At 54.1% G+C, this 26,422-nt stretch overlaps 1 protein-coding gene across 2 annotated transcripts in view; it reads right to left on the bottom strand.

The window, feature by feature from the left end:
• Positions 1-279: 279 nt before the first annotated feature.
• ABCA3 (ATP binding cassette subfamily A member 3) overlaps positions 280-26,422 on the bottom strand; it is a 39,121-nt gene continuing 12,978 nt past the window's right edge. For both annotated transcript variants that reach the window (XM_053992057.1, XM_053992056.1), the window contains exons 3-31: positions 24,026-24,290; positions 23,279-23,406; positions 23,020-23,185; positions 20,814-21,073; positions 20,007-20,123; positions 19,368-19,488; positions 18,369-18,542; positions 17,573-17,754; positions 16,265-16,411; positions 15,809-15,938; positions 14,908-15,062; positions 14,002-14,157; positions 13,500-13,710; positions 13,072-13,222; positions 12,109-12,207; positions 11,756-11,948; positions 10,624-10,927; positions 9,869-10,142; positions 8,770-8,974; positions 8,097-8,316; positions 7,708-7,866; positions 7,072-7,244; positions 6,683-6,817; positions 6,362-6,556; positions 5,234-5,421; positions 4,898-5,068; positions 4,312-4,499; positions 4,132-4,205; positions 280-2,881 (exon numbers count right to left, since the gene is read on the bottom strand). In XM_053992057.1, coding sequence (XP_053848032.1) covers positions 2,750-2,881; positions 4,132-4,205; positions 4,312-4,499; positions 4,898-5,068; positions 5,234-5,421; positions 6,362-6,556; positions 6,683-6,817; positions 7,072-7,244; positions 7,708-7,866; positions 8,097-8,316; positions 8,770-8,974; positions 9,869-10,142; positions 10,624-10,927; positions 11,756-11,948; positions 12,109-12,207; positions 13,072-13,222; positions 13,500-13,710; positions 14,002-14,157; positions 14,908-15,062; positions 15,809-15,938; positions 16,265-16,411; positions 17,573-17,754; positions 18,369-18,542; positions 19,368-19,488; positions 20,007-20,123; positions 20,814-21,073; positions 23,020-23,185; positions 23,279-23,406; positions 24,026-24,290 — 5,073 coding nt within the window. In that variant the 3' untranslated portion in view covers positions 280-2,749. The remainder of the gene's footprint in view (positions 2,882-4,131; positions 4,206-4,311; positions 4,500-4,897; positions 5,069-5,233; positions 5,422-6,361; positions 6,557-6,682; positions 6,818-7,071; positions 7,245-7,707; positions 7,867-8,096; positions 8,317-8,769; positions 8,975-9,868; positions 10,143-10,623; positions 10,928-11,755; positions 11,949-12,108; positions 12,208-13,071; positions 13,223-13,499; positions 13,711-14,001; positions 14,158-14,907; positions 15,063-15,808; positions 15,939-16,264; positions 16,412-17,572; positions 17,755-18,368; positions 18,543-19,367; positions 19,489-20,006; positions 20,124-20,813; positions 21,074-23,019; positions 23,186-23,278; positions 23,407-24,025; positions 24,291-26,422) is intronic.

Raw genomic sequence — 26,422 nt, 5'->3', positions numbered from 1 at the left:
AGTGCCAGGCTTGAGGTCTTTCCCTCACCTGTGGTTGTTTGGGAGAGCTGAGAGAGGATAGTTGTGGCTGCCTGAGGTAAAAGGAACGGAGACCCTAACTTCTGCTTCTACAAGAAAAAACTCTTCAGCTGCTGGGCTTTTCCAAGCCAGACTGAGCTTTTCTAGTTCTGGTTTTGTAGGACAGCCCTCTACCCCCATGTCCTTCTGCCCAAGCAGAGAGCAGGAGGCCAGCACAGGCTGAATAGAGTCTGAATCCAAAGGAGGCCAGGAAACACCCACTGGAAAAAAAAAATCATCTTTATTATTCATATGATGGGAACAAAAACCACACTGCAGCCAGTGGGGAGTAGAAGCTGCCCAGGAGCTGTGTTGCTTCTCCCAGCTGGGAGGCTAGAGAGTGCCAGCAGCAGCTGTGCCCCTGGCACCTGCCCACAGAGCACTCCTGGGCCTGCTCCCTGCCCCAGGCTGGCACACCTGGCACTGCGGCTGTGACTGAAATCAGGAGCAGCACCATGCACAGCCTGCAGTGCCTGCCTCGCTGACAGGCAGGGTGTTACAGCCCCCCGGGACAGGGAAATGCTGCTTCCATAACACTTCCTTCATTTAGGCCAAGGTGGCCCCAGAGTGACGGAGGGCTGGGGCCATGGACCCTCCCACCAGCTCTGCCATGGCATCATGGGCAGTGTGGGGGTTACTCTGTCTCCGTGTCCCCACCCAGCACCAAGCCTTGCAGGGGGCACTAGAGCCAACAGGACATGGACTGTTGCTGCTGTGCTCAGGGCACTGCCAGCCTGTGGCAATTTTGCATCTCACCCCCTGAAACCTCCATGTTCCCACTGTTCCCCATCCCAGGAAAAAGCCTGTGAGGATCTACTACATCCTGCTATACTTCCCTTTCCAGAAAACAGTTACTGGGAGTTTCAGCACTTCAGCCACCCTCCCAGCAAAAAGCATCTCCCCTTTTTCTTCCCTTCCCAGGAAAGTTCCTGGTGCTGGGATTCCCCCCTGCATGGTGCCCTGGCAGTGGCTGGCTCTGCTGCCCACCAGGAAGCTCCCAGAGTGAAATCCCTCCCTGCCAGCAACTCCAAAGGACACCAAGGTGTCTAAGGAGGCCATTCACCTGCTGGCTGCTGACTAATAAAAACACACATCTTTTAAGATCCGGGAAAATTCTTAGTAACATGATGCACCATTGTTCTGAACAACAACATTAGGCAAAGGGAAGAAATGGAACAGGAATAAATGAGTCGGTCACAAGGAAAAAAATGAAAACCCAACCCAAAAATATAACCCAACCCCTGACAATGCAATCACTGGGAGGGAATCAGCCCCCCTTGCCATAAATATTAATTATGTGCAATTGTGTGTAGTACTATAGTGCAAATAGCTCTGCATTGATCATGGGGCAGCTTCCAAGGGGCTGCCCCAGGTGACACAGGGACTAGTTAAGGACAGACAAGAATCAACACAGATTTCCAACAAACAAACAAAAAAAACCCCAACCCAGTCACTGGGAAACTCCAAAAAGGAGTTGCCTCCTCCAACTGGGCCCAGGCAAGACTGGGCAATGCTGGTGACCAGCAGCATCCTGGAGCCAGGCAGGAGCAGGACAGGGCCTTTGCTCCCTGCCTGCTGCTGGCACAGCCAGGTCAGGGGCAGAGGGGATGAGGAGGGGGATGCAGGACAGATATGGTCAGGTTGGAGCTGTGTGGGGTGTAAGAGGTGAGCTCAGCAGGACATGGGCACAGCGAGGGCGTTGCTGGCTCCAAACTGGTCCTGTGGCTGCACTGCACAGTGTGGGGCGGTGCTGCTGGCACAACCCCTGCATGGGCACAACACTGAGGCCAGCAGCATCCCTGGGCACCCTGTGACACTTCATACCTGTCCTACAGAGCACAGCCAAGACCCTGCAGCACCTCTCACTCAACCCACAGCATCCCAGGGACCTTGTGGCACTTCTCACCCGTCCCTGCAGCGTCCCTGCCTCCAGCTCTGGCTCTCCAGCCATGCCCATCACGTGCTGTTCCTGGGGCTGAGTTCTGGGCATTGCTCCATTGCTACCTCTCACCCAGTGCCAGCTCCTGGCATCACAGCTCCCTTTGCACAGCTGGGGCCAGAGCCAGCTCCTCAGGCCAGGCTTGGCAAGCAGGCAGGAGGAGACGGTTTTCCCAAGCACTTAAAAGAGACAGAGCCTCCTCTTTCCCATGCCAGACAGGAGCTGAGCCGTCCCCCCCGTCTGGACACAAAGTGCTCCCAGGGGTAATCCCAGCACATCCTGCTGCCCCCAAGGACGGTTTGGATCTGAGCTATGTGACAGCCTCCTGCTAAAACCACGAGCAACCACCAAACAACACACGGACATGCGGGTGAGGAGCATGGGGCAGCGTCCCGCTGGGTGTGAGCGATGGGCAGGGAAGAGGGGAGCAGAGGAGATCCCTCTCCTCCTCTGCCAGCCCACGTCCAACACCCCTCTCCACCCATCCAGGCTCTCCAGGCTTTTCTGGGTGGATTTTTTTTGCTGTATGGATGGAAGAAGGCTGGAGAGTGGCAGTGTCACATGCACACACACACGCACACCCACGCACACCCAGAGCCGGTGGCAGCGGCAGGAGTGCTGCCATCCTCTCACCCCTCGGTGGAAAGTTTTACATTTATACAGTATTTAAGACACGCCAATATATAAATTACTGTCTCTATATATACTATGTATAGGCTGAGGGCCAGTCCATGACGAAGGGCACCGGGGGGCTCATTTCCCTCTGTCCTCTGTGTAGTGCTGGAAGCGAGTGAAGCTCATGAAGACCTGCTCCAGGGAGATCTGGCTCACCGAGTAGTCCTCCAAGCGATACTTCTCTTTGGCTTTCTCCAGGGCCCCAAAGACCTGCAAGGGAAGGCAGGGACACGAGGCAGCATAACTCGGTGTGAGGAGACTCCTAGGACCACAGGGGAAGCCCCAGGCTGTGACAGGGAACACCATGCTGTGATAGGGAACCTCCAGGCGGTGGCAGAGAAAGCAGAGAAAGCTTTTTTCTCCAGGGAGACCCAGGAAAATGACACCTTCCCTGGCAGGAGAGTGGAGGGAAGCCAGGAGTATCTGACACCATTTAAAAACATGCTATGGATATGATTGTTTTACACATTTATATGTGATAAATGCATACATATATACATATATACAAATACATACATATATATGTGTGTATATATGTATTTAAATATATACACACACACATATCTGGGTTTGAATTCCTGCCCAAGGTTTCTGCTAACACATTATATATACAAAATATTTATATAATATAGAAATAACACTTAGGATATTATATACATTATATGTAACTATCTGTATCTAGCACACACATCATTTTTATATTGAGCTACATATAATATACATATTTATAAACTCACTGTCTAGTTTTTATATAATCCTATACATAGTTTTAATGTAATCTGTATACTATGTACTCTCTCTATATATACTCTATAGACTATACTACATACTTGATATAGAGTATAAACTCCAGAGTATATCATCTGTAAAGAGTATTACCAATACCATATACCCTATCGAGTATGTTATATCCTGTATATTTACAATATACAGTATATTATATACACTACATTCAGTGCGTGTAATGTACAGATATATAAATATACATATACTTAGATACTGCATATGAGAACTATCTGTACACTATGAATATCCCTATAGTATGCATGTATTTACATATAGATAATGTACATGTAGACAGTATATACAGAGAGATATACTAGGTGTACTCTATACATAACTCTGTATACTGTATGCAGAGGGTTACATACTGTATCTGTACTGTGGGTTTTTATGGATTGGTGTCCCTGAGCTCAGACCCCTCAGGATCAGTGGCTGGGGAAAGCCACCATCCACAGCCCCAGTGGGACCACACGGTGCCTACGTGGCACCATCTGAAGCCACTGCTAGGGGGTTCCTGGAGCTGAGGGGCAGAAGCAGGGAGGTGTCAGCACAGGGAAGTCATGCCCACCCATGCCACATTCCCACAGTGTAACGCAGTATGGGGAGGATGCACCACTGAAAGCAAAGCACCAAGAACAGGGGAAGGGACAGGAGAAGGGTTCCCAGTGCCCCCTTACCTGTGCCCAGCTGAGGTTCTTGTTGGTCAAGTGGTAATGCACCATGCCCTGGTGCTCGTGCTTCAGGACACTGCCTGGGGAATTGAGCAGGGAGAGGCTCTGTGTTAGGGAAGGTGCTGAAGTTCACACGCAGCACCCTGCCCCTGCTCCGGGAGCAACCACTCCAGCAGCTCACGGTACCTGGGAAAGTCTTCTCCACGAAGGCCTTGAAGGCCTGCAGCTCACCCTCCTCCTCACTCCGGGTTTTGGCCAGCAAGGTGTATCCACTACCAAACTTGCTTTTGAGGTGCTGGGGGCTGCCCAGGCATTTGAACTGCCCGTTCACCATGATGGCCAATCGTGTGCACAGTGCCTCGCACTCCTCCATGCTGCAGGAAGGAGAGGACTCATTCAGAGAATCCCAGGATGGTTTGGGTTGGAAGAAACCTTAAAGCTCATCTTGTTCCACCCCCTGCCATGGGCAGGGACACCTTCCACTGTCCCAGGCTGCTCCAAGCCCAGTCCAGCATGCCCTTGAACGCTTCCACGGGCAGCCACAGCTTCTCTGGGCATGTAAGCACCAGGACACAAGCAGAAGCTTCTGGGAAGCGGCTGGAGGTGCATTCCCTTCTCTCTGGACTCTTCGAGGAGGGAGATTTGGGTAAAGCCAGCCACTGGCTGCAGGCAGTGTATGCCCACCCACCAGGCCCTGGAGGTGTGTCCCATCCCTTGGATCCCACCCCTCTCCCTGATCTCTCATGCTAAGACCTGTCCAGCCAAGTGTCACCTGTGGGAGGTGAAGATGATGGATTTGCCACACTCCCGTGTCCGTGTCACTGCGTCCCAGAGCAAGCGCCGGGCCACGGGGTCCATGCCAGTGGAGGGCTCATCCAGGAAGATCACAGGGGGGCCACCGATGAGGGCAATGCCAGCACTCAGCTTCCGCTTGTTCCCACCACTGCAAAGGAATCACAGAATCATTAAGGTTGGAAACGACCTGCAAGAGCATCAAGTTGAACCTCCAGCTGAAAACGGGAGCGAGGAATGGGGACAGAGAGCCAGTAAGAGCATAGAGAGCACCATCCAAGAGGAGGGACAGCAGTTTGCCCACACCTGCTCTCACCTGTAGGTTCTGATGAGCTTGTCGGCGTGAGGCTCCAGGAGCAGCCCCCGCAGCATGTTCTCCACGCAGCTGCCGATGTAGCGCTCGGGGATGCCGCGCAGCCGCGCGTACATGCTCAGCGTCTCGCGCCCCGTCATGTGCTCCAGGAGGGCGTCGAACTGCGGGCAGTACCCGATCCGCTGCTGCACCTTGGGCCGAGAGGAGCACGGCAATCAGCCCACGGGCAGGTCTCTGAGCCGGAGCTACCTGGGCACCCACAGGCTTTGCTGCTCCTCTCTGAGGTTTTGCTCAGAGTGATGGCAGCTCTGAAACCATGGGTGGAATGAGAGGGAAATGCCCCTTGGGGCATTTCAGCTGGGCTGACATGGATGGACAGATGTGTCTCTGGACAGCAACTGGGTGGGCTCACAATGCTTCTGCCAAGCTGGTTCCTCACTGTGAGGGACCATTTTGGGGTGCCCAGGCTCTCAGGAGAAGGAAAATGCTGGAGGCTGGTACCCCCCTCATGTCCTGGTTCCTTCCAGGGACAAGAGCATGAGAGAAGGCAGTTTCAGGGAAGGAAGCAATTTGGGGTATGCTCTCAAGGAATGTTCTTCATGTCTGACCTTGTCTGGGATCCCCATTCACTTAAGAGTTGGACTTGATGGTCCTTGATGGTCCCTCCCAAATCAGAATATTCTGTGAAATCTGGGACAGTGGTAGAGGAAGGACTGGACCAAAAGCCTAACCCTACTCATCTCTTCCTCTTCCAAAGGGAGTGGGCAATTCCCAGCAAAGACACCCCTAGCAGAGGTCTGGAAAGGTTTGATACACTCATTTTAGACACCATCCTACAATATTTTCCACATTTCCAAATATGAAGGTAAAAACCCTTTGATGAAGGGTTTGCTACCCTCACCAGGTTTGGCCTCCATTTGTATCACATCTGTAATCCCAGTGGAGAGGAGACTGCTTCCACATGGCCAGATAACGGAGAGCTGAGCCAGCCAAGGACACATTGTCCCCGGGATATTGTCTCTGCCTCTGGAACTGCAGCCATGTCCTCTTGGAGGCACCTGCAAGGTGGCTCAGCCCACACAAACACAGGATGGTCTGCAACACCATCCGTGCCCCTGCAGCCTTGGGTACCTTCTTGATGTTGGCCAGAATGCTGTGGCCATCCACAAAGGCGTCCCCCGATGTGATGCTCTCGTCACCCGTCAGCATCTTGAAGGTGGTGGTTTTGCCCGCCCCGTTGAAGCCAAGGAGACCAAAGCATTCCCCTTTGCTGACGGCCAGGGAGATCCTGTCCACTGCCAGCAGCGACTCCCGGCTGTCATAGACCTGGAGGAGACCACACACGAGCCACGTGTTACTGCCCGACGGCACGGCAAGGCAGGCGGTGGCTTTGCCAGCCCTGAGAGGACACGGCTCAGATGGCAGCAGGATGCTCAGGTCATCTCGCCTCACCTTGGTGAGCTCCTTGATGACCAGAGGGCTGCTGAGAGACGACAGCAGTTCTGGTGGTGACTCCAAAACCTTCTTCCTCTCATCTGCCACGTCCCTGTCCTCTGGCAGCACAGACACCCTGTTCAGCAGGGCCACCTGATCACAGGGGGAAGACACACTCACGTCACCCGGCTGCTGGGGGATGAATGGGTTCCTCCAGTGTTCCCAGCCCTGGCAGGGGGATGCCTCACTCCCCTTTGCCAATCCATACACTTAACAGGATTGGCTCCTCCAAGCTCCAGGGATGCTCCCTGGGAAGATGATTTAGGTGATGAGGGCCTGTCTCCAGCTCACAGGGACTCCTGGGCTGGGCTTGGAGGGCACAGCTCCCTCCCACGTGCTTCACTCACCCATTTCCGCCGCCTGCAGATGCCACAGACCAGAGTTCTCAGTCTCCAGAGAAGATTTGCCTCAATGAGGAAGAGGAGGAAGAGGAAGGAGAAACCCTGGATGGCCAAGGAGGTCAGGTACCGCCCAATCCCAGGGGTCTCCCAGGAAAAGTAGTTCATCTGATAACTGATATCTGAGAAAGATGGAACAAAATCAACTCCAGGATCAACCCACACTTTGGGGAGGGGCAGATAAACTCCAGAGGAAGCTGTGAGCCCAAAGCTTTGCCACACTGGCTCCTTGCCCACAGCTCTTTCCAGTGCTTCCCACAGGAGGACTTGGGTCTGGAGGGGATCTGGCAGAAGACGCCCAGTGGAGGCAGGCAGAGGACACAAATCTCGGGATTGGGATTTCTTTACTCATCTATGAAACTTCCCCTAGCACACATTTTTCCTCCAAATCATGTGTAAGGTGGTCCAGTTAAGGAACTTTTTCCTATGTATGTCCTAATATGTTGCCCAGTTTTTGCTCTAAAATGATACCTGCAGCTACTGCTCAGGCAGAGGCCCCTTGACACTGCCCAGTTCCACCACCCACCCCACACAACCCCCCAGTGATGCTGTGGAGGTTGGCCAGGTGAGGATGAAGAGACTCACTGAAGGCCTTGCAGATGAAGATGGCTTCAACAGAGGAGGTGCAGAACTGAATGAACTCGTAGTTCTGGTAGAAGTCACTGATGCACTGGCCCAAGCAGTAATTGGGTAAGATGAGAAAAACTTTATCCAGGGTCTTGGAGAGGTCCACTAAGCCCAGCTCTGAAAGAGAACAGGTGGATCAATGGATTAGAGACTGCTGGTTTGGGAGAAAAAACCCTGATACTGCCAAGTTTAGAGGGAAACCAAACATTTAGTCACATTTAATGAGTGAGAATGGACTGTTGTAGTGTTTTATGGCTATTGTGGGACCAGCCCTGGGGTCAGAGAGCCCCCCTGGGGGCTGGACCTTGTTGGTGACAGCTGGGCAGGTACAGAGGGCAGTGACCCACCTGGGATGCTCATGATGGTGACAGCGAGGAAGGTGGCGGTGCCGGAGAGGATGTTGAAGATGGTGAGACGGGTGTAGGCTGTGGCTGCTACCGAGAAGAAGAAGCTAAGGAGGTACATGAGGGGAATGATGGCCCAGCCATAAAGGAGGAAGATCAGCATCACATCAACGAGGTGGCTGTCTTGGGTGAAGGCTTGCACGTTGAAGGCTTGGAATATCACCTGGGGCACAGCAATGTGGGGAGAAGGCACATTTGGCTTGACCTCAGGCAATGTCTCCTTGTCCCAATGGCCCAGGGTAATATCAGCACTGCACTGATCCAGACAGCCCCTCATGGATGGGTCCTACCAGCAGCCCATGGCTGTCCCCAGGGGAGGCCCTTTCTGCAGACTGAGATGCAGAAGGGCAGATCCGTGGAATTCCTCTCCAAGATCCCATGGATTTAACATTTTCTAGTCCCAACAGCAGTGTTCAGCTGCCAGAGGACACTGCTCCAGCTGGTTGGCCATGGTCCAGCTCCTAGCAGGACCAAGGGACAGCTTTCTTGTGGGTCATTTCTACAGAGACAATGCCAGCAGCCTTGACCTTCTCCCTGCACCCACACACATCCCAGAGGAGCAGCACCCAGCACTCCCGCCAATGAGGAGGGCACTGGGGTGCCAGGGGTGACTCACCAACATCAGAGCACAAGGGATGAGGAAGTTGATGATGTCCCAGAGCAGGGCAGAAAGCCAGAAGTTGACCACATAAACACCGCTGACAAACTGGACGTGCTTGGCCTTGATGGCGCGTTCGCTGACCAGCAGCAGCGCAAAGGTGCTGGCGAGCGAGGCCATTCCATACAGCAGGTTGATAGCAATGGCAAACCCAGTCTGGCCTCTGTGGGGACAGGGGGACACATTAGGGCAGGGACACCTCAGCAAACCAATGCTGAGGGTACACAGGGACAGCATAGAATCATAGAATAGTCTCAGTTAGACAGGACCCACAGGGATCATCCAGTCCAGCTCCTGGCCCTGCACAGACACCCCAACAATCCCACCCTATGCATCCCTGGGAGCATTGTCCAAATGCTCCTGGAGCTCTGGCAGCCTTGAGACCATGATCATTCCCTGGGGAGCCTCGGCAGTGCCCCAGCATTCTCTGGGGGAAGAACCTTTTCTTGATTTCCAGCCTAACCCTCCCCTGACACAGCTTCAGCCATTCCTTTGGGTCCTGTCTCTGAAGGAGACAGAGCAGAGCAGAGCAGAGTCCCTCTGCTGCCACTCTTGAGAAAGCTGTGGCCAGCACACCCACACCGGGCTTCTTGAAGAGGCTACACTTTGCCAACATGCTGAAGAAACACTCAAGGGAGACAACCATCCCCCAAGCACAGCCCACCCTGCATACCACAAACCTCCAGCCTGCCTTGGTGAGGTCCCAGACATGGCCCCTCTGGTCTAGGTGAGGTTCAGAGGCCCTGGATGTGGGATTTTGTGAAGAGCATGGCCACATGGCCTCCCCTGCTATGAGCACCCAGGAGAAACTAACCCCATCCAGTATCTTGAGGGGAACAGCCAACCTGAGATGTGGATGGGGTGATGTGGCTGACAGGCTCAGCTGGGAAGTCATCTCCACAGCTTTGCTACACTGAATTCCTGAGTGCAATCACAGCTACATTTGGGTCTGAGAAGCTCCAGCCCGGCTTCTCCACTGACCCCAGCACAACCAAGCCAACCTGCACCCTTGGGAGCCCTAGCAGGAAAGCGAGCCCTGTGCCATCACCACACGTACTCCATGAGCTGGTCCTTGGCCTTCTCGGTGATGTTGCGGGGCTGGGGGTAGTTGGTGACGGTGATGGAGGCGTTGGGGCCTGCCAGCACCCTGAGGACGGCGTTGTCGGCCAGCATCAGGGCGGTGGCCGGCGAGTGGTAGGCCTGGTTGTTGAAGAGCGCCGTGACCAGCGTGCGGTTCCCGGTGCCCTCAAAGGAGGCGGCTGCAATGTAGTGCTCGTTGAAGGCTCCTCCTTCCTCCGAGGATCGGGAGATGAGGTACTCCTCTAGCCCACCTGCCAAACACCAGGGCTGTTACGGGCGGGCTCCATCACACCAGAGCTAACTGAGGCCAACTGGAAAAGATCCCAGACTCAGCCCTGGTGACCCACCCTAGTCCTGATCACAGAAACACAGATCCATAGAATCTCCTGAGTTGAAAAGGACCCACAAGGATCATCAAGTTCAACTCCTGGCCCTGCACAGGACACCACAACAATCCCACCCTGTGCCTGAGAGCATTGTCCAAAGCTCCTTGAGCCCTGGGAGCACTGGGGCCATGACCATTCCCTGGGGAGCCTGTTCCAGTGGCCACAAACATGGGGTTATGGAGAAGACAGCTCTGCTCAGGTGAGGAGAGGTCCTGCCAATGATGCGACACTCCCACGCAGGAAAGCATCAGATACGCCGCAGCTGGGACCTAAACTACCCACACCAGTGGCCTTTGGACATCCTGTCAGGCACCGCCCGCGCCAGGGGTGCTCCCTGAGCCCTCACCCAGCACCTCCAGCGGTGACTGACGCTGGGCATCCAGCAGCTCCGTGTACTGCTCTGCCAGCCTCTGCGGCAGCCCCGCGGCGCCCGACACCGAGAAAGGCACGATGGTCTGGCCGTAGGGCTCCAGCGTCAGCCGCAGCTGGGACGAGTCCCGTGGGCCCGGGAAGGTCTTGGCCACGATGAGGGCAAAGGCAGTGAAGATCAGAGGCACGAGGAACTGCGCCGCCACCATCTTCCAGTTGCGCCAGCTGTACATGGCCCTCTTCATGAACATGGCATAGAACTGCTGGCAGCACAGGTAGAACTGCAAGGGGAGAGGCCGGGTGACGGTGAGCCCTGCCAGCTGTGGACATGTCACCCCATGCAGCTGATGTGGAAGATGACCCCAAACCATCGCCATCCTTTGTGCACCTGCCAGCCCGCAGCAGAGCCTGCTCTCCAGCTAAGCCTATAAAGGGATTAGCAGGGCAGCTGCCCAGCTCCAGCTCATCCAACTCCATGGCTTCTGAACGAGTCACAGTCACTTTGAGATCTCAGGTGTTAAAAGCAGCTTTAGCCATGATCTTTACATTCCTCCACCTCCCAGCACCTGAGGCTCCCAAACAGGATTACTACAGGGCAGGTGTCGGCCCGGGCAACCGGGTGAGCACCCAGCCCAGCCCCTGCAAACACCCTCTGTGCTTTTCAAACCCAGAAACATCCTCCTCCCCCTCTGCCTTTGAGATGTGCCCTTGAGAAGACAAGGGATATTGATCACAGGCGCTGAGGCAGCGGGGCATGAAGGGCTGCCAGGGAAGTGGAACACGAGCCTAGTGACGGAAGGAAGATGGATTTTCTCATCTTCCTTCTGGAAAACCTCAATGATGGAACAACGGCAGGTGGAAAACCACATTAGATCACCTCAAAGAGCAACTCGGATCCCAAGATTAACATGAAGAGTAACCAACCCTACCAACCCTAAAAATCATTTGTCCTAATGATGCAGATTCCAACTTGAACTTTCAATTCGATGTTCCAAACCACACGCAACAAAAGCAACCCTGGGGGAGGCTCCACCTGGTAACCCTACTTCAAACCCCTCCCTTCACATGTCCCCTCCCCGTTCCTGCTGCACTGACCCACCAGCACTCACCCCGGTGTTGAGCTTGATGCTGGAGCAGTCCTCAGTAATGAGCGCCCCGCTGTCATCCGTCATGTCCGTCATGCCACTCAGGCTGCTGGAGTCATCCATGGCCCAGTCGTTGGAGCGTCTCTCATGCTGGTACTGCAGAGCAGGCAGCTGGATGGCCTGGATATCCATGCTGGAGTCTACGAGCTTCCCAACCCTGTGCCAGGAGGGAAAGTGGGAGATGAAACAGATCCAGGCAGGATACAGCTGTTCTGAGAGGGGGAAGCCAAAGCCAAGAGACCAAAGCCAACAAGTGCCCCAGAGAGCAGTGCTGGACATCACCAAAGCATGCGGGCACTGGTCACCCCTCTACCTACCTGAGGAACACCTCCTCCATGGTGGTGACCGAGGCGCCGTAGCTGGCAATGCCCAGCTCCTCCTGCCTCTGCTCCAGCTCCGTGAACAGGGCCTCAAACCTGAGCAGAGAAGGGAAACATCAGACACTGACACTCGTGGGAGGGGGCACGCAGGGGTAAAGACCCTCTGCGCATCAGTCCTGCAGCTGGCTGGAGTCTTGCATCCAACCCCAGGGTGACCTGTGGCATTGAGCACACCCCTGTCCCCAGGGGCAGATTTTGGCCTCCACTGGCTGCTCGTTCTTGCCTCAGCTACCACACAATCATGGAAACACAAAAGGGTTTGAGTTTGGAATGGACCTTACTGACCATCTCATTCCACCCCCTACCATGGGCAGGGACACCTTCCACTAGTCCAGGGTGCTCCAAACCACAGTTTGGCCTTGGACACTTCCAGGGATCCAGGGACAGCCACAGCTTCTCTGGGCACCCTGTGCCAGGGCCTGCCCACCGTCACAGTCAAGAGTTCCTTCCCAATATCCCACCTAACCCTGTCCTCTGGCAGTGGGAAGCCATTCCCTGTGTCCTGTCCCCAGTCCCTCCCCCGCTCTCCTGGAGCCCCTTTAGGCCCTGGGTCCAAAACAGAGAGGCTCCAGTCCTTGGCCTCCATGGACTTGTTCCAGGAGCTCCACATCCTCCTGCTGGTGCCTCCAGACCAGGAGGAAGCACTGCAGGAAGGGTCTCAAGAGAACAGAAAAGATGTAGACAATCAGCTCCCCTGACCTCCTCGGTGCATAGTTCTGATTTCAGAGCTACAACATTCTGCCTCATGTGTGCCACCCTCAGCATTACAGGAGGAACTGAATCCCATTTTCCATGACCAGCGCTGATGCAGGGAGCAGCTCCCCTTTCCAGAAAGCCTCTGAGACTGTGTGAAGACAAGGGGACCCCGCAGGGAGGGGCAGCAGAGGACAATGTCATTACCTGTGTGTGCTCTCCTTGGGCAGGATGAAGGACAGCTCTGCCCCGGCATTGCTCTCCATGGTGGCATTGGGCACGTACTGGCAGATGAGGCGGGAGATCTCCCCCAGGTTGCAGTAGGGCTCCTTCACCATCACCATGTGATATCCTGCCCCTGGGGGGAGCCACGAGAGAAGGGAGAGGAGGCTCAATCCCAGTCCAGCCCAGCCTGGGCAGGGGGCTGGAACAGAGGGGGATGCACAGGCACCGCTTTGTACCAGACACGGACACGAGCAAATATGGGGATGGGCCCCAGGAGAGGCTGAACAGCAGGATGGGGAGCGACCAGCCATCAGGCAAGGAGCAATGGCTCCCCTCCCTGCTCTCTATACCCCTCCTCCTCCTCCCTGGCCAGGAAAAGACACGGAGCACAGCCCGCTCTGCTCCCATACCGTATTTGCGCTTGAGGAAGAGTGAGGAGCCGCAGCACTGCAGCTCGCCCTTGGCCATGATGGCTATGCGGTCCCCCAGCAGGTCTGCCTCATCCATGAAGTGAGTGGTCAGCAGGATGGTTCTGTTGCTCCTCTGCTGCTGCAGAAGATCCCACGTGGCTCTGCGGGAGGCCGGGTCCATCCCCGACGTCGGCTCATCTAGCATCACCACCTGCACTCAGGAGATGGGAGCAGGTCAGAAAGGGCTGAGGGAGGCCCAGCAGCATGGGAGGGGACAACCTCAGGGCCCAGGAGGAGCCTTGGCCTCACAGCAATGATCTTGGGGAGCAGCTACCAGACAGCAGAGCCTCAGGGCATGACCCTCAGAGTGGGGGTGCTCCTGCTTGCTCCCTGCTGTCCTTGTTTCTCCCACTGGCTCACCACAGATGAGGAACAGCCTCAGGGCCACCCCAAGGACCTACACTGGCCCCAGGTGTGAGGTGAGCCCAGCAAAGCCACCTGCCTTGGAGTCCCCGATGAGGGCGATGCCGATGGACAGCTTGCGCTTCATGCCCCCAGAGAGAGCCTTGGTCAGGGAACGGCGCTTGTCCTCCAGGCCGAGGATCCTCAGGATGTGGTTGATCTCCTCAGGACACTTGGAGGCTGGGTATCCCTTCAGCTGCCAGACAGGGGAAGGGAGGGATGAGCCCACCTGCAGGGCTGTCAAACCCCACCACACTCCCTGCTCCATACACAGACAGGAAAGTGGGGAAGCAGAGATGGGCTCCTGCCCACCCGTGCAGGAGCTGGCACAGCTGGCAGGAGTGGTTCCACAGAGTTGTGCTATCTGAGACTCTCCACTCCTCCAGCAGCCTGCAGATGAGGTGGGAAGAGGATGCAAGGGCTGATCTGCTTATCATGGAATAGTTTCGGTTGGAAGGGTCCTTTAAGATCATTTAGGCCAACTGCCCTGCCATGGGCAGGGACACCTTCCACTACCCCAGGCTGCTCCAAGCCCTGTCCAACCCGGCCTTGGACAATTCCAGGGATCCAGGGGCAGCCACAGCTTCTCAAGGTAACCTGTGCCAGGGCCTCAGCACCCTCACAGGGAACAATTTCTTCTGTATATCCCATTTAACCCTGCCCTCTCTCAGTGTGAAACCATTCCCTGTTGTCTTGTCGTTCCAGGCCCTTATCCAAAATCCCTCTCTCGGAACCCCTGTAGTCACTGCAAGAGGCTCCAAGGTCACCCTGGAGCCTTCTCTTCTCCAGGTGAACACCCCCAGCTCTCCCAGCCTGGCTCTAGAGCGGAGGTATTCCATCCTCTGACCATTTTTGGACCCACTTGATATATCTCACCACACTTCCCCACATCCAGGGCCCCAGGTGCCTTCCCCAGGGCCGTCTCCCTGCACAGTGCCAGGCTCACCCCTGCATAGAAGTGGAGGTGCTCTTCCACTGTCATGTTGTCGAAGAGGACGTCGTGCTGGGGACACAGCCCCAGGCTGCGGCGGATCAGGACCATGTCCTGGGAGATCTCGTAGCCATTGATGTAGGCCTGCCCGCCTGTTGGGGAGTGCAGACCTGTGGGGAGCGGGACACAGCAGCTCAGGGTGACCTCAGTGGCAAAGAGCCAGTGGGAAATGTAGAGGGTCCTGATGAGCATCCCCTCCTGCTAGCTTTCTGCCAAGAAGCAGAGCAAATTTGTCTCGTGCTCAGGCTGGGATACAACAGCTTCCTCCTGCCCGCAGGACAGGCTGCAGGGCACCCATAGGTGGGAACTGGGCCACCAGTGCAGAAAGGAGAGGAACAGGCAGGTCAAACATGGTTCTGAGCCTTGCAGAGAGCCAGGCAGGGCCAGGGCAGAGTTCCAGGAATGTCCCATGAGCCCCCTGAGTTGCCAGGAGCAGCTCAGAGCAATAGAGAACAGAAGAGGACCATCCAAGGTCACTGTGTCCATCCTGCCAAAATAGGTATCCTGGAGCCCAGTAGATCAAGAATGACAAACACCAGTTCCACCTTATCTGCGTTACCATGGCAAAGCCTATAGAGAGCAATCCTACAGCAGGTTCAGTCTCTTCTCACAGCTCTCCAGCACAAAATCTGGCTGTCATTTCACCCACTGGCTGATCCCACTCTTGTGGAAGGCTGAGCAGGGACCCCCCCATGCTCCTTCCATCTCCCTCTCACTACCCTGGCACTCCTAGCCAATAGCCCAGGAAACTGAAGGTGCTCCAACGAAGATCAAAAACCCCTCCCTGCCCTCAGAGACAGAGTCTTGCTCTTCTTTGAGGGTAAAGCCATCAGTTCCTGCAGCAGGATACTCCTACCTGTGAGCATGGACAGAGTGGTGGTCTTCCCAGCACCATTGTGTCCCAACAAGACGGTGATCTGCCCCTCGTACATGTTCACTGTCAGGTCCTTCACTGCCTCTTTTGTCTTGTTTCCCACTTTGAAGACCTGTGGAGATCAAGTCTATGAGTTGGTGCTGTGCTTCAGGCAAGTGCCTCAGCTCTATCCAGCAGGCAAAGCCTGGGATGCTCACGGGATGTTACCAGGAGACAACAGGTCTAATTCAGGTTAAATTCAGATGTCAACAAGTTAAATACAGATGTCACTGCACCTCTAAGTATGCAGCACTTCATCCCACCACAAATTGCAGCCAGCTCTGGGGAAGAGCCATACTCAGCCCCAGGGCAGCACAAGGATACAGAAGCTGCTTGCAGGCAACATATTTTACAAAACCAACATTATGGTATGTTTGCGCTCTGCTGAGCAGTCAGTACCTTGGACAGGTGCTTTATTTTGATGCCTGACACCAGGTCAGCTGGTTCCTCCTCAATGTACTGACTCTTCAGGGCTTTCTCGGGGTCCTCCTCCTCCTCCTTCTCTTTCCCCACAACAGTCCTGGGCCGCCCGCACCAGTACGAGGGCTGATGGAGGAAGGGAGAGACAGAAATCAGGCACAGGCAGAGCCCATCTCTTCATCCCAGCCTTGGCCACTCTCCTCCTCCCACAGACACCTCCCAGGGATCTCCCAGACTGCTGTCCTTGGCCTGGGAATTACCAACCAGAACGTCTTCAGCAGACAAGGCTGACACAATGGAACAGCTCCTCCTGCCCTCCTGCCTTCCCCCATCTCTCCCTTACAGCAGGACTGCCTGTGCTTACACAGCAGCTTTTCCCCATCTTCATCTCCATGGAAGAAATTCCACTGAAGTAAAATCACTCAGGCAGAATCATCCTGCCCAGGAGAGCCCACAGATGACCGTCCCCTCCAAAACCCCTGAGAAACACTAAATACAGCCTGGGTCCAGCTGCTGCAGTTACAGCCCCTTTTTTTTTGACACGGCTCTCTAGGAATGAACTAAGTGTTTGGGATCTTAAATCCCAGTGGGGATAACAATTCAATAACTCCTGGATGCAAAATCAGCTTTTGTCAATGGCTGCATCTCTGTTTCCCTGGTCTGACAGCAAGAGGGAGTGAGATGCTGGAGTGAAACCACTCTGAGATGAGGAATTTGGAAGGGAGAAGGAAGAGCCTCTCTATCAAATAACAAAGGATCCATCTCCAGTATCCAAACAGAACATATTCTGTCTGCAGCCATGTAGCCGCAGTGCCCACTGCAGCTGCAGAGGGTGACGCCAAGTGTTTGGCTTGGCAGAGCGAGGGTGGCTCAGCTGATGGGGTGACAGTTGTCACCCACCCCCTGGCACGTGGCAGCTGGCAGCTGGACACAGGTCACCCATGCCTGCCTGCATGGCAGTGCTCACGGGTGTCAAATAGCTGGATCTGGTTGCTCCCACCTGGGGTTTCTCTCCAATGCCTTTGCTTGGGCCTGGAGACATTGAAGAACACCCTGCATGCCAGGAAGTGCTGGGAGAGAGCTTTAAAGCCAAGATGACCTTCATCCACAGTAAAAAATCTACAGCTGCATCAGCCTTCAGTGAGGACATGCTGCAAACCCCAGGATTTTGCAGGTCAGATGGTGCCACCCTCACCCATCAGACTGGCCTACTGCATGGCACAAAAATGGTGACTGTCCCAAGTGAACGCCAGTCAAGCCCAGGGAAGGGGTGCAAGCAGTGCTCACCGTGAGGAAGAAGTACCAGGGCTGTGGCACACCGTACTCCCCGGGGAACACGGCCTCCACGTACCAGGCCACCACGCCATACAGCACCGAGTCCAGGAGCAGCATCCCCAGCACCTGGGCCAAGGTGAAGTTATCATCCACGCTGACTGGCTTCATGAGGTCCCTCCACTGGATGCCAGTCCCTGCAAGGCACATGGGACACTGCTACCTCTGCATCCCCAGGAGGACCATCTTCTCCAGGACTGGCAGAGAGCAGCCCCTCTGCCAGCTCACTGCTCCCTAACCAGGAGCACCTGCACAGCTCTATGGTCCTCTGCAGATGGAGGGAAAAGAGGCACTGACACCTCGAGGCTCCCCACCCCACCATGCTCCCTCCATGCCATTCTCTGCCACTGCCTGGGAAGAAACAATCCCTTCTCCAGCATCATCCCTCCAATCACTACAGCCACCTTGCTACTGCCACACCTAGTAAATGCATGGTTCTGCATGGAACCAATAATAGACTCTTTTAAATTAAAGGAATTAAGGATATATATCGTGAAGGAAGAGATGCAATGGTTCCCATCCATTAGAACAGAATTCCTTTGGTAATTAAAGTGAGGATGGCATTTTGCACAGCCCAGGGGCACAGGCACAAGTTTGGAGAGCCCTGGTATGGGAGCAATCAGCTCTAGTAAGAAGAAGGAAATTGCTTCTTCTCTCCAATGTCTCTCCACCAAGCCAGTCCCACCCCACCACAAAATCCGGCTGACAGGAAGGGGATGCTCCTCTCCCAGGAACAGATGGCCCTGCTCACCTTTCCCTTCAAACATGCCGATGAGCTGCGCCCCCATGGCCATGGCCACGTTGGAGATGAGGCAGGATGCCAGCTTCTGGCTGTGGGACATCAGGTCGTAGCGGGGCGAGATGAAGAAGTAGGGGATGTAGGAGAAGAAGTAGAGGAAGCCGCCAGCGGCAGCCGCGACGTTTGCTGCCAGCACAGGGAAAAGCGAGAGGGAAAACGTCAGGGTGATGCCACCCAGCACTCCTCACCAGCTTCCCATCCAGGGCCACTCCAGACTTGTGCACAAAGCGTGGTTATGTGGGGGCAGGACAAGGACATGCCCACATGCCACAGCAAGGCAGAAGCCTGACCCCAACCCCAACCCCATGGAGGGCAGCTGCAGAAGCCCCCCGCCCATCCCAGAGCAGAATCTGGGGCCAAGCCAGCCAGATGAGGCCTTATGACAGGAGCTGGTCATAGTACCAGGGAATGGTCTGGGTTGGAAGGGACATTAAAGATCACCTTGTCCCACCCTCTGCCATGGGCAGGACACCTTCCACCATCCCAGGTTGGTCCAAACTCCATCCAGCCTGGTCCTGAACACTGCCAGGGATGGAGCAGCCACATCTTCTCTGGGCACCCTGTGCCAGGGCCTCTCCAACCTCACAGGAACTATTTCTTCCCAATATCCCATCCATCCCTGCCCTCTGGCAGTGGGAAACCATTCCCCCTTGTCCGGTCCCTCCAGGCCCTTGTCTCAAGTCCCTCTACAGCTCTCCTGGAGCTCCTTTAGACCCTGGAAGGGGCTCTGAGCTCTCCCTGGTGCCTTCTCCAGGTGAACACCTCCAGCTCTTCCAGCCTGGCTCCAGAGCAGAGGGGCTCCAGCCCTTGGACCTGCTCTGGTTTGGGAAGCAACAGTACCCACATCCCTTCCACACACTGTGCAGAAAATACAGCCAAAAATGGGAAGAAATGCCCCCGCCACAAGTTGAAGTGGTCAGTAACAAAAGGAGGCAGCGTGGGGGGACTCACCTCGTGAGAAGAAGGTGCTCACCATGAAGTTGAAGGAGATGGAGGATATGGAGAAGATGGCGAGGAAGGTGAACACCAGGGTGGGGTCACTGTTGGTGAGCACCGCTCCCTGTTCGCTCACCTGCCAAGAAAATCTTGTGAAGCCTAGAGCTGCTGGAGCCAGCCGTGGCTTTAGCAGCACAGACCTGATGTTCTCCAAGTGCTGGAGACAAACTGAGATGGGTGAGAACACCCAGAAACTCCCAGACCACTCCAGAGGGAGGAAATACAGATTTCCCTTGTGTGATGCAGTCTATGGGGCAGGGGACACCCTGGTCAACACCCAGACAGCTCCCTCCTGCTTCCCCTGGTGTGGGCACATGCAGAGGAGAGAGCTCCAGGCCCTCCAGAGGCTGTGGGAGCAGGGTGGTCCTGCTCTGCATGCCGTGTCCCTGGGGCTCCAATCCCCACCTTCCTCCAGGGGGAGTCACCCCTGTCATGGATGCAACTGTGGGGCAGCACTGCCCATTTCAGTCTGGGAAACCCAAATTCCCGTCTTTGGAGGAGCCCTGGGACACTAGTACAGTACCATGGCAGAGTGGCCCTGTCATCCCTGTGCCTTGCCAGAACAGAGTTCGTGGCCTGGGGACAGACGCTCACCTTGACACAGAAGAGCACAGTGACGAAGAACACAGACACCAGGAGGAAGAGGAAGAACATGAGGAACCAGGCGCTCCAGTGCAACCAGTTGCTGAGGCCCATCATGTGCATGTACTCCTGTGGGAGGTCACAGTGTCACCTACAGCTGCACCCACACTCTCCGGGCACGGCTGGGGCAAGGCACAGGTGGCTTTGCCTCGTGGCACAAGCAAAGAGGTGGCAGCCCCAGGTACCACCAGAGTGGTCCTGCACAGCCACCAGCATGGGGCATGGTGTCCCCCACCTCCCCAAACAAGGGCTGCCACCACTGCAGGAGTCCCCAGAGAGCGAAGCTGAGCCCAAACCTAGAGCAGGGTGTCAGTGGTGCCACCGGGGCCACTCAGCACAGGGCAGGACACCCAACACCTGGGGGAAGCCAAGCCCTGCTGTTGTAACCATGTGGCCGAGCTCCAGCCGTCCCCACAGCACACACACAAGGGGTCTCTACATGCAAAAGGCAAAACCCTTCCTTCAAACAGGCTGAACTCTTGAATCCACACACTCTGGAACCCAGACATGTTGCCCTCTCTCCCAGCCCAGGAGAAACACCATCCCTGCAGTCCAGCACCCCGGGTTGCACGGCAAGGAGAGCCCAGCCTCCTCATGGCAGCAGATTAGCAACATTCTTCCCTGGGGCTTGCTAATCTGCTGCCATCTCCCCCCCTCCTGCTCACTGGCCCTACACCCAGCAGGGATTTTGTTCCTAATCTAAAGATATCATCCATTGGGAAAAGCTGCAGAGGGAGGGGAGCACATCCCAGCTCTCACCTTCAGCTTCTTCTCCTTCTCGTGGACGACGGCACGGACGATGTTGAGCGAGGTGTAGGTGAAGCTGAGCATGAGCAGCAAGGGCAGCTGGTTCTGGATGGCCAGGAGGAAGAGGTCATTGACGTAGGCCGGGAAGGGGAAGCGCTGCACCACCACGGTGATGTTCTCCAGCAGGCTGGCAGAGCTGGCACTGGCGTGGTACTGCATGATGGCCCTGTCCACGGCGTGCTGCACCGCCAGGAATCCCTCCCGGAGATAACCTGCACGGCAAGAACCACACCGGGAATAGAGACAGGGCTGGGGTTTGGAAGGACAAACAGCCTCTGTGAGAAGGATTGCATGGGAAGAGGAACAGGGACTAAAACTGAAGTGCAGAGGAAAAGCAATATAAGTATCACTGTGACACGGGAGACAAGGAAGGATTGATACCACAGCAAATTCACAGAATCACTGGTTTGGGTTGGAAGGGACCTTAAAACTTGTTCCATATCCCACCACACGCAGGGTAACCTTCCACTACACCAAACCTGGACCTTGCATAAACATCATTTAGAAGGAGCTGCCAGGAAAACTCTGTTCAATGGGAAGATTCTCTGTCACCATCAACCACCACAAGTCACTGGGCTTGTGTTTCACCCCTTTTTCTTTTTGTAAACCAGAAGAATAAACAATACTACACAGGTTGCAGTCAGAAAAAGTATATCCCGTGACTCACATGTGTGGTGTAAACTTTTGTGCATTAGAAAACACTGAAAATATCTTTATTTCCCAACAGCATCTCCCAAGTGGGAAGGGACCCACAAGGATGGATCATTGACTCCAACTCCTGGCCCAGACACTCCAACAACCCCACCCTGGGCATCCCTGGCAGCACTGTCCAAACACTCCTGGAGCTCTGGCAGCCTCGGGGCTGTGCCCATTCCCTGGGGAGCCTGGAGAGTGCCCAGCACCCTCTGGGGGAAGAGCCTTTTCCTATTATTCAATCTAAACCTCTCTTGACACAGCTTTAGAGAACAAGATAAACTTAAAATAGTTTATTTTTAAGTGGAATTGCTGTCAAATGTTACTGGAACAGGAACTTAAATTCTCTTACAAAACCCCAAATGAACATTTTGAAAGTCAGTTGGCTAAAATGACCCATAGAGAGAGAAGGTAACAGTGGAATTATGACATTGGGAACTTTGTTTGATATTAACTCATGTACTGAGCAAACACTCTGGGGCTCTGCTTTATTTACACACTGTGAGCAAAACCTGTTCACCCACTTCCTCGCCCTCACTCTCTCTGGACACTGCAATCGAACACAGTGGGAGAAATCCCACTGAGGGAAATATTCCCTTTGCCACCACAGGAGGAGTTCCCAAAACTCCAGCCCTAAGCCAGCACCAGCTCCAGCAATGTCCCTGCTGGCTCATGCTCTGCCAGTGTTTTGGCTGCCCTTAAACACAGCAAACCATAGAACTGCTCTATTTACTTAAGCAGTACAATAAACACGGGGCAGTTTGGATAGTGAAATAAAATTTCCATTAAAAACTGAAATGGGAAAAAAATTAAATTTTAAAATGATTCATGCACATTAAAATTTATTCTTATCCAACCCTGCTCAGCAGAGATGCCCAGAGGCCAAGCAGTGCCCATGAAGTCACGGGATAAAATTTAAATAAAGGATAGCTATAATGAATATAACAAAATTGTAAATATAATCCAATTACATCTAAGTAATGAATAATAACTCAACAAAATAAAGACATATTAATATATAATAGTTATTTAGAATTAATATATAAATAAATATTAAGAAGCTCTATAGTTAATAATTAATATTTAAATATTAATTCAAAATTGTGTCATTATTTGATGAATTGTTTATCTATGCACAAAACTGAATATAAACATCTATAGAAAAGCATAACCATTTAACAATTTATATATTAATAAAGATTTATATGTAAATTTAAAAAAATTAATATATATAAAAATATTTAATTGCTTATATTTATTTAAAATAAATATATGCTTATAATAAACAAATATTTAATTGTTCACCTTGCACAGATATAAATTTAATGCTGGCATCAATATAAATCAATATTTCATTATAATTAAGTGAATTTAATAGTTTCTTTTAAATTAACCTATTTCCTAAAAAGCTGAGAGCCTGTCAGGTGCTGTAGGAAGGTGACCCCACATCCTCGGCCGTGCTCACCTGGTGTGCCCCCATCAGCAAACTTGGCCTCGCGGGGCCCGGGCAGCTGGAAGAGCGGGAAGAGGTAACTGGTGTGCCAGTCCCGGTCCAGGTTGGGGTTCAGCCCCGTCTGCTCGCTCCGTGGAGCGTTCCTCGGGCTGTACTTGAAGCGCAGCTCATACTCCACCTGCAGGGAGGGTCGGAGGTGGGTGGGACAGATGGCGGTGACACCTGGGTGACACCTGGGTGGGGGATGCTGTCCCACCTTCCCCTGGCTCACCTGGAGGGGCAGCGGGGCCGAGCCCTGCGGGAAGCAGTGCCGGAACACGACGGCGGCCAGGACGCTGCCCGAGCGGTTGTCCAGCCTGACATACTCCTCGAAGTCCCGCTCCGAGGGGAAGCCCTGAGCTGTGGAGGGGGAAACGGGGAGATGCAGGGATAGGGCACAGCAATGCACCATGCACTGCTGCTCCGCCATCCCTAGGAGCATCAATGGGTCCAGGACAGGAGGGATGCGCCATGCCTGCTGTCACACACGGGGGAGTTACGCAGGATGCTGCCCTGCATCCTTGGCATGCAGACATTCCTCCTCCTTGAGAGCAAGAGTCAGCTTTCCCACAGAAAATCCTAACAGTTTGGAACACCAAGTGCTAAATTTTTCTCTGCCAAAAGATTTCCAAAAATACTCTCTCACAGGGAAGTGCTGCCACCTTCTTTAACTGTTTTAGGGTGATATTTTTCTAGATGGAAACTGCAATAAAATGAGACCAAAAAGCAACCCCACATCCTGTCATTTTAGTGAAAAAAACCACAAAAAACATCAAATTATAGCCTTGAAGTTCAGAAAAAAATGGTGTTCCAAGAGCATGAGGACTCAGAATCAGTCACAGAATGGTTTGGGTTGGAAGGGACATGAAAGATCATCCAGTTCTAAGACCCTGCCACGGGCAGGGACACCTTCCACTGGACCAGGCTGCTCAGAGTAAAGAATTTCTGGGGTGGAAGGGGCAGCCCCAGCCCTGCTCACCTCTGATGTTGATGGGCAGAGCTCTCTCCACTGCCTCGGCGATGCTGCGGACAGCGCTGCTGTTGGAGGGGACATAGGCCAGCTCCCAGGGGTTGCTGGCGTGCTGGGAGGAGAAGAAGCTGGGCAGGTCATCCACAGACTCGGTGGGGTAGAGGGTGGCATTGGGGTGGCTGACGGAGTGCACGCGGTGCCGCAGCGCGATCAGGATGGCTGCGAAGAGCAGCGGCAGGCACACCTCGATCAGCGTCACCAGGATCTGCCGCTTCTGCAGGCCAGGGGAAAGATACAAATATGGGGTAAGGACATAAAATATATCATGTATCACACAGACATCTAGGTATCTACCATAAGTATGTATCAATACACAGATACATACCCATGGATAGTACACGCTCTCCCTCTCTCTCTCTCTCAAGAGATAAAAAGCAAGATGCAAACACAGAAGGTAGATGAGCATAGTCACGAGGTTCAGGGCATGAGAACACCAAGGAGCAATAGCATTCTAGCATTCCACAAGGTTTCACAACCTGGGGTTTTCCAGAGGCCAGGAATGACACTGTGCTAGTTCCCACATCCTTCGGGACGCTCCAGCCAAGGGGTCCCCTACCCTAAGCACTGCTCCAGCTCCAACCAGCCTCCACCAGAGCCTTCCTCACCACGATGCTGGGTTGAATGACCCAGGCTTGTCCTTTGTTCCTTCCCTGTGTCCTGGGGCTCTGCCACGTGCAGCAGCACTGCTGGAACCAGTGTGACTTTTCCTGCTGGAGCTGAGTTAGTCCAGGCAGCTGGATGTGGGATCTGCATCCCAGGACGGGGCCCAGCAGAGCCTCTGGCTACAGGAGGACTACAGCATGGCAAGCACACCCAAGGACATACCCAAGCCACTACTGCACTACACACAGTGGCTCTTTTTATTTTTAAATTGAGATTCAAGCAACTGGAGAATGAACTCAAGCCCTGCACTCTGGACCTTCATTCATCAATTCCACCAGGGCTATCTCTCCTGCACAACATCCCCTAGCTAGTAACACCCCCCACCAACACAGGTTCATTAGCATCCAACCTAGGTCAATTAGCATTTCAAACTGGTGTCCCAAGGGAACTGTGGTCATCTGAGCGACCTGGTCTAGTGGAAAGTGTCCTTGCCCATATGGGCAGGGCAGTGAGATAGTCCTTTCCAATCCAAACCACTCTGGGATTCTGTGATTTCCTCCTGCAAAGCGAGCTGCCTTCACCCCAGGCCAGGCTCAAGAGCAGCACAGCACAAAGCCTCAGCCACAGCAGTGACAGCTCAGAGATGTCCCTGGCCACAGGGCTTCATGGCTGCTCAGAGCACGTGTCTGGAGCAGCAGCAGCAGCATTAACCTTTTCTGAGGCCTCTGGCTAATTTGGGCTTCACAAGACATGGGGATTTTGCACCCTCCCCTTTGCCAGGCTGGAAAGAGGAGCACCACTAGGAAAGAGGAGCACCAAGAGCTTTAGTCTCACAACTTTGCTGTCTCAGCAAGCGGATTTTATCCAGCAGCCAGTGGGCAGGCTCAGGTGGGCAGAGTCTCCAGTGGGGCAGGTAGGGAGCCTGAGCGCAGCCTGGACATCGTGGGAAGGGACAGCCCTGCAGGAGCCAGGGTGAACGGGATCTTGGGCAGTTTGTCAGGAGATGATAGGGGACTACCATTACCCTGGCTCTCAGCACCCACTGCCAAAGCCCAAAACGCCTCTTGGGACTTCCTCTGGGAGGAAGAGTCTGCACCAGCCCCAGCCAGCCCCAGCATCATAGGCAGGAGGCAGAAGCTTCAGGCAGGCAGGGAAAAAGGAGCTTTCCCAAAGCCACGCTCATAAAAGTGAACGCTGCAGATGTCTGATGAGTTTATAATGCAGCCCTGGCAGCCCAGCTGCCTCCCGCTGATTTACTATCGTGCTAAACCTCTCCCTGTCTCCTGGGCTGCCTTCAGAACAGCTCTCTGCTTCCCTGAACCCACAGGCTCATACACATTCACCAGCTCTGCAGCAGAAGTCATTCAAGCGCTGTATTCCAGAGGTGACAGGGATACTCATCCATAATCACCACCTCCACCGGGCCCAGGCAGCTCTGGAGAGCCACGTGTGCCAGCATCCATCAGAGCTCTGTTTCTTTATCAGGAACAGGACTTTTAGCTGTATCCTGGCACAGTAGACCTGAGTCAGCTTGTGGCCTTGGAAAACACATTGAGATGCGTCCCCACCCTGGAGCACACCCAGAAAATAACGTTTTCCCCCTCCAGAGAGGATGGGAGATGCTTCTGGCTGCAAATCAGCCCTGCTACCAGTCCCTTTCATCCCCTCGAAGCCCAGTTCCCTGTTCTGTGCCTGTCAGAAGGCCGGGTGCAGCCGCACTTCCCTCTTCCTTTGGTTTATTTT

Source organism: Vidua macroura, chromosome 16 (genome assembly GCF_024509145.1).
Source record: "Vidua macroura isolate BioBank_ID:100142 chromosome 16, ASM2450914v1, whole genome shotgun sequence".
Lineage (NCBI taxonomy): Eukaryota > Metazoa > Chordata > Aves > Passeriformes > Viduidae > Vidua > Vidua macroura.
This window is presented reverse-complemented; position numbering and strand designations above follow the sequence as displayed.